This window comes from Varanus komodoensis, unplaced genomic scaffold, assembly GCF_004798865.1.
Source record: "Varanus komodoensis strain SLA01 unplaced genomic scaffold, ASM479886v1 scaffold8, whole genome shotgun sequence".
Taxonomy (NCBI): domain Eukaryota; kingdom Metazoa; phylum Chordata; class Lepidosauria; order Squamata; family Varanidae; genus Varanus; species Varanus komodoensis.
The window spans coordinates 36,402,363-36,409,729 of record NW_025336481.1 but is presented as its reverse complement, the minus strand read 5'-3'; the positions used below and the strand labels follow the sequence as shown (position 1 = coordinate 36,409,729).

The 7,367-nt window shown below is 45.3% G+C and overlaps 1 protein-coding gene across 1 annotated transcript; it reads left to right on the top strand.

The window, feature by feature from the left end:
- Window positions 1-1,578: 1,578 nt before the first annotated feature.
- Window positions 1,579-3,644, top strand: LOC123036194 (N-acetyllactosaminide beta-1,6-N-acetylglucosaminyl-transferase-like). Its single transcript, XM_044455221.1, has 2 exons — window positions 1,579-2,500; window positions 3,637-3,644. The coding sequence occupies exons 1-2, from the start codon at window positions 1,579-1,581 to the stop codon at window positions 3,642-3,644; spliced, it is 930 nt and encodes a 309-aa protein (XP_044311156.1).
- The last annotated feature ends 3,723 nt before the right edge of the window (window positions 3,645-7,367 follow it).

Sequence of the window (7,367 nt, the reverse complement as noted above, 5' to 3'; positions counted from 1 at the left end):
CTTGAGTCAATATTCTGTGAGTAAGCTTCGTTTAACTGCTCGACTTGGAAACACATGGGGCATTTAGCTAGGAAAGGTTCTTCAGCCAACTATGATTCAAACTTTCCATTTGTAACAGCAAGCTAAAGGATCAGGCACATTTCAAAACATGCCGTCTCACCTTCTCCAGCAGCTTTCAAAGTGTGTAAATGCAGATGGATGAATTTGGGCTGGCAGAATTGAATGGCGTTCGCTCGGTCTAAACTATGAACTGAGTCTGAACTATGAGGAGCTCAAACTGGCACACTGCCCCCCCCACACACACACCACATCTTGCTTTGAAATTGAATTCCATGAGAAAATATAAGAAAATTGATCAACTACAGAAGCTTGACAAACCATTCATGTGAAGTAGCTTGCCCAGCTTCCGACAGTTCCAGATCAAGTTTTAATTCTCCATGTGGTCACTGACTCACTAACAGAACCTTACGCTGGGGTCCAAATGACAATGCCTTCCATTTATAGCCCCACTGCTTTCCCATGGTGTTTTTCATACTCTTTCTTTGTGTGGAAAATTGAAAAAGGGTGGCATCTAAAAATCCCTCTGGAGCGGTGGTGGGTGGAACACTCCACCTGGAATCACCCTTTCGTTCCTTCGAATGTATTCCAACCATGCAAACAGCATCCATAGTTTTAACAAAGAGAAGAGACTTGGTACTAAGTTCTCTTGTATTTTTGAGTCTCTTTAGCCCTCACTGTATGAAGTATTTGTGGTGGGGGGATTAATTTGAGAGCTTGTGGTACATTAATAAAATGTGGGCTATTAGTAAACTTGAAATGCAATAACAACCTTAAAGCATTCCTGGGATTCCTCTGTGTATCCTTATTTACTTGAACGTTGCATGCTCAACACATGTGTCAGACATCAATCCCCATCATGCTGAGATTGGTCATGGTGGCTGAGGTTGATGGGAGTTGTGGATCACAACATCTGGAATCCATCAGGTTGGGAAAGACTGTGCTATCCTAACCGTACCATATGCATTGGTAGCTTCTTTAGTGCAAGAGTAGCAAAACTGATGTTTCTCATGTAGCTGGACTCCAGCTCCTCTCAGTTCTGGCTAGCATGGCTAATGAGCAGGAAGATAACCATCTCTGAAGGCTACCGCTTGCTCTCCCCAGTTTTGGTGGTTGTTGGTCTACTGGCAATCTTCAGTCTTGTCAGATGTGGGGCCTACATTTAACTCAAGCAAGGGTCTGGTAAGCCACTTCTTAATTAAGATTACTATCGATAAGCACTGAGGTTGCATTGCCCATGTGCCTCAGACTTATCAGTTTGAGCTGTAGTGTCTCTGACCCACCAACTGAAGACCAAAGGTCTAGATCAGCCTTCCCCAAGCTAATTTAGACAAAGGTTTTGGGCAGCAATTCCATCATCCCCAGCCATTGGCCATGCTAGATAAAGATGATGGAGATGGATGCCTTTATTTCTTCAAGCCATTTCATATTAGGGAAACGCTATTTATTTTTTTAAAATAGCCCTCTAAGATGCTGTGTGTTTTGTGTTTTGAATTTAGGATGAGACAAAACAGTGCGGCCATGAATTTACAACTACACCGGATTCTGCTGCTTTTTATCTTTGGCATTTTGGGTTTAATCCTATTTTATGTTGCAAAATTACCTGAAAAAAACATTCCAAGGGGATACAATGAACTGGCAGCTTCTGCCTTAGCAGAAGCTTGCCAGGTCCTTGTTGAAGGAAAGAAACGTTTTGTGCAAGCAAACACACTAAAGACATCCTTCGGGACACAGAACTGCTCGGAGTACGTGAGCCAAAGTCACTACATCACGCAAACTCTGTCTGCAGAAGAAGCTGCTTTTCCCTTAGCCTACACTGTAGCATTGCACAAAGACTTCGATACTTTCGAGAGGCTCTTCAGAGCTATTTATATGCCCCAAAATGTTTACTGTGTCCATGTGGATAAGAAGGCTGCCCGCTCGTTTAAGGACAAGGTGGAGAAACTGCTGGGCTGCTTTCCAAATGCGTTCCTTGCCTCGGAATCAGAGTTAGTGGTCTATGCTGGGATATCCAGGCTCCAGGCTGACCTGAACTGCATGAAAGATCTTGTGAAATCAGCAGTACCCTGGAAATACCTCCTCAACACGTGTGGGCAGGATTTCCCCTTGAAAACCAACAAGGAAATAATTGGGCATCTGAAAGGATTCAAAGGGAAAAACATCACTCCAGGGGTGTTGCCTCCTACTCACGCTATCAGAAGAACTCGATACATCTATAGAGAACAAGTGTACAGTCTCTTCACTTTCATGCTGTGGACATATGTGAAGAAATCTCCTCCTCCGCATGGTCTGACCATCTATTTTGGCTCAGCTTACGTTGCTCTTACCAGGGAGTTTGCAGGCTTTGTGGTCAAAGATCGGCGTTCCATTGACCTCCTTGAGTGGTCAAAGGACACCTACAGCCCCGACGAGCACTTCTGGGTGACGCTTAACAGGATGCCAGGTGGGTCTTGCTTCCTCTGTGGTTTGTCTGTTCGGACTGCACTTGTTGAACTGATGGTGAGTGCACTCCAGTCCCCCTCTGTTGCCTGCAGGGTGGGCATAGGATTGCTACTAAATCCCCTTGCACCAGCAGAAAGCAGAGAGACCCTAATATAATGGATTTGACATGATGTGACTAGTCATGGCTCGTACCCAGCAAGACGCAGTATTGCTTCAAGGGTAGAAGACCACTCAGAGCCAGCTCTGCTTTGGGGTAGAGTGAAGTAGCTGGCTGTGGATACGAGCAGCCAATGGTTAATCATGCCATGTCATGTCATAGGACTGGTATTACTGGGAAGGGGAAGAGGAGCTTGTGGAATGTGATGCCTCAGGGACCAAAATATCAATGGACCTTGTGTGAGAGACAAGGGAGGGGGTTCCTTCTGCTGTGCCACAGCCAGTACTAGCAAAAATGAGTGGAATTTAAGGCAGGATCAAAGCTCAGGGAGCACAATGGAGTCACACTCAAGGGCTGAACATGGGCTGAGTCTGCGTGGTTGTCGAACGATGCTTTACCATGTCACCTGAACGCGGCTGCACTCACTGGCCCGGATTTTTCAACCAGGAAGAGCCCCTGAAGACAAGCTCTGTCTTGCTGTTGGGCTGTGGACTGCAGGTTCATCACTATGGGTTTACCACGGCTGGGTTCAGACAACATGATAACTCAGGTTTCAAGAACTCATGCATCAACACAACCCATACCTTTGAGCATAGGCTATCATATGGTCTCAGCCGATTTGGGATGGGGAATAGCAGGGGCATAACTGAATCTTATGTTCATTTGGTCCCATCCCCAGCACAGCCATAGCATTATAGGGTGCCATCCCTTCGAGTGAACACGTAAGAGGGGAGTGGAATCATGACCACTGGCCACACCCTCCTGCAGACACATGGACTGGCCAAGCCCCTGTTGGCACATACACATGTGGAATTGGTGAGGAAGGATCAACAGGTACTTAACACTCTCCTGCGCCTTTGGGAAGCCCGACGGGCTAGAATTCCCAGTTGGGCACCCTTTATCACTAGCATGGGATACTGTGAGGTCAGCTAGATGACATGTCAGCATGTACTAACTCATTGCATTTCCATTCCGTCCAGTCTCCTGAGCATCCTGGGCGAGTCCAGTAACTGCTCTATTGCATGAGCATTTGCTAAGCACATTAGGGAATCCCCTCAGTGATAGAAAATTCCTGGAGCAGAGCTTACCATGTTCCAGCTTCCTTTTGGAGGACATAGCAAATGGATGGTGTTTCTCTTTCCTTCTTCCTCTTCATACACCATTTGATTTACTTCCTGATATGCAAGTATGTAACTGATTTGTACCCTGCCTTTCTATCAAAAAATGGCACTCAGAGTGACTACCCCAAAGTAGAAGGTGGGTAAGCCAGGCCTCCTGCTGAAATCAATTGTGAATCTCATCTAACTGCCCCCAGTCTCCACACACACACACAGACACACACACCCCTACAACACCCAAAGAAACAGACAGTGATCCACAGTTAAAAACTTAGTCCCATAACAAATGCGCTAGTCATTAAAGAGCCACAATCGCTATAGTTATTTAGTGACTTTATTAGATGACTTTTTCTTTAACAAGAGCCAGTTTTGCTTTACAGCATTAGTATTAAAAACAAGTCCATTTTAAAAAGCCATGTATATCATGCATTTATTGGAAGCCTTTTCTCTTTAAAAAGACCCAATTTTTCCTTAAGGTGATGTTAAAAACATGCAAAGCACAAAACAGCAGAAAAACAAGGGACCCATTGTTACTGCTGCTGCTGCAATTGAATATCCTCTGCTACCTCTCTAAAAATGGGAATAAAGGGTGAGATCCTGACTTACCTCACAGCCACACACAGAATGCTGCCGCATACCCCAGCTGCTGCTTCTGATACAAGCATGGACCAGCCATAGGATCCATCCACTGTCGTCATTTCCCATGACACATTCCCACCACCAAAGCCATTCTTCTCTCCCCAAAACCATTCAACACGCCCGCTGGCCATGCAGCAGTGCCAAACTGACACCACAAGTCAACCTGAAAGTATTTTACTACTATTCTACAGTCCTTGTCAGACTATAAAATAGCAGGGGCAGAAAGATGCAGCCAGGGAGGAACCTGATGTTATTTCTTGGTCTTGCCACTTTCTCTGGCTCAGGGCCCCTGCTGGACTGGCAAATTGCCCCCCCCCCCCCCGCATCCTCAAGTCAGCAGGGCCACTTTCAGAGCTCAGGCCACTACTAAGGTGGTTCAAACAAAAGCTTTGGCTCTGTCCATTACAGCAGGAGTAGAAAACACCTGGCCGTTAAGATGATTCCCAGCATCCTTCATTGTTGGCTGCACTGGCTGGGGCTGATGGAAGAATCAGACAGCCACATCTAGGTTTAGTCAATGTAGAATTGTCATGAGGCTTACAGAATAAGCTTCCTCCCCCACCCTCCTTGGGTGGGATCCAGATTTATGCCAGAGCAACTGCAGTGATGGGAGTGGGCTTCCTCACTCCCTCTTTCCCACAGCAGCTCCTCCAGTCCTCTGAAAATGCACCACCAAGGAAGGCCCTGATGAATGAGGGCAAACTTTGAGCGCATTCTCCCCAGTATGAGAAGAGGTGCTTTCCTTACCTAGAAGTTAGATCCCAGATCCAACCCCTTGTTAGTAACCTGAGTTGTCTTTAGGAAAGGGCACACAATGGAAGGGGACCCTCCTCCTGCAAGCTGACCCTCTCTGTTTCAGCTACAGCATCCCAGCAAAGGGCAGAGGGGCTCAGCAGGAGAGGTGCATGAAACTTCCAGGTACATTAAGTGATGGGGAGAAAAGTGGGGCCTGGGTCTGCAGCAGGCAATTAACCAGCACAAATGGATCATCAACCAAATGAACATGCTGGACGCTGGAAAAACAAAACGCCATAGGGTGGCTTTTGTCAAATCTGTTTTTTGACTCTGTGCAGGGAATTCCAGAATGTCTGTTTCAGGCATTGTATATTGTGTATAAGTTAATTCTTCTCCATCCTGGGATCTTGTAGAAGTGTTGAACTGGGACTCCCACCCGGTCCCCAGTCTAGGGAATGCTTTGATAGATCATGTGCAAACATACCAATGCTATTACACACTCTTCTCTAAAGGAAATGTATACTATGTAAAGCATTCCTAGGTGTCTTGGACATCTCAACTTTCTGGTCAGAAATAGATCACTTAAAATTAGAATGAAGAACCAGATTGGTATCACCAGATTGGTATCACAATAAAGAACACCTACAGCTCAGGCTAAGCTGTATTCTTGGGACTTGCCAGACGGCTGAGATTTTGTCTTCCATCACTATCTATTGGTAATATGTCAGTGAGTTGTTTTAAGAACATGCTTTCTACCAAGATCATGAACTGAACAAGGGTCCCACTGTGGCACAACCACTAAGGGGGCTGGACTGGGACTCAAGAGATCTAGTCTCTTCTCAGTCATGAAGTTCACTGGGCTGGTTACTGGAGCTCAGCCTAATCTACCTCAAAGGATTGCTGTTATGAAAATGAAATGGAGAGTACGCAACCCTTGGAGGCCACCTTGGATTCTGTGCAAGAGGAAGGAAGGGGGATATAAATGTAATGATGATAATAACAATAACAATAAATGGGCCAATGGCCAAGCAAGGTATGTGGATTTATTATTTAATTTTAGCAATTCTTCATTTTTCGTAACACCTATAAACAGGTGTATATTTTTACTCCTACACCCCCAAGCTTTTCCTCATAGTTGATGCATTTGAGGATTGCTTTTCTTGCATTTTATTCCAGTACCCAAATTATTATGGGGGGAATGGTTTGGGGAATAAATTCACAGTTCCCCCAATACCTGGAGTTCCTCCAATTTTAGCCAAATCTCTCTCCCTCTTTTACACACACACACACACACACACACACACACACTTCTACAATAGTGTGGTGGAGTCAGAACACACAGGGCTGCAGTCCCGTCATGTTTTTGACTGCCTAGGATGCTGGCATTATGCACTTAGGTCCCACTCCCCAACTTTCCTATTTCTTCTGAGCATCAAAACACTTTTCAAGGCACCTCTTCTGGGTGGTGGTGAAGGTATCACCTTCTCCCACAGCAATATAGTGTTGTCTTGTTTTAATGCAAAGGATTCTGTAGTGACTTGGCCAGGCATATGGTCGTTCAAGCCTCATTAGCTTAACAGAAAGCCATGTTTCTTGTGAGCAAGAAACTTGCTAGAATTGTTTGTTAATATAGATAAATAAGGTTATCTGCATTTCTGGACTTTCCTCAGAGGTGTGGTGTGGCTAAAGGGATTGAAATACGAGAGGACCTGCTCTTGAGAGATTACTGCCGCACCACTGGCCTTCTAAGGACAGTAACTAGCTGGACTGGGCTTCTTTGGCACAGTTTTATCCCCTCCTTCCTGGGTCATTGGCCTCTGTGTGCCAACCTGGGTTTGGTCTCTCACCGAATTCCTGTTTTCTGCTGTGGGCAGCTGAAGGAGTCTCTTCTCCCATCTGGGATAGTGGGATTGCATTGGCCTTTACATTGCAAGCTATGCATACAGGGGAGATCCCTGAGTTACCATTACAGTGCTTGCTACATATTGTGGCTGTGATTTTAGAGGCGAGGATAAGAAACCTGACTGCATCTGCAGCTCTTATTGCTCTCCCATTAGGCAGCAGTTAAAGACCTGCTTATTTGCACGTTTTTGCAGTATAGGTAAATGTCCTATTTGCTTTTTTATTTATCTATTTAAATTTTTTGTATCTCGCCCTTTACAGAGTCTCAGGGTGGCAATAACATAAATAAATAAGACACAGCATCAAACACAAATTCC

Bases quoted from the DNA above. Each gene is read 5' to 3' on its own strand.
- LOC123036194 (XM_044455221.1), top strand. From the start codon at position 1,579: ATGAATTTACAACTACACCGGATTCTGCTGCTTTTTATCTTTGGCATT.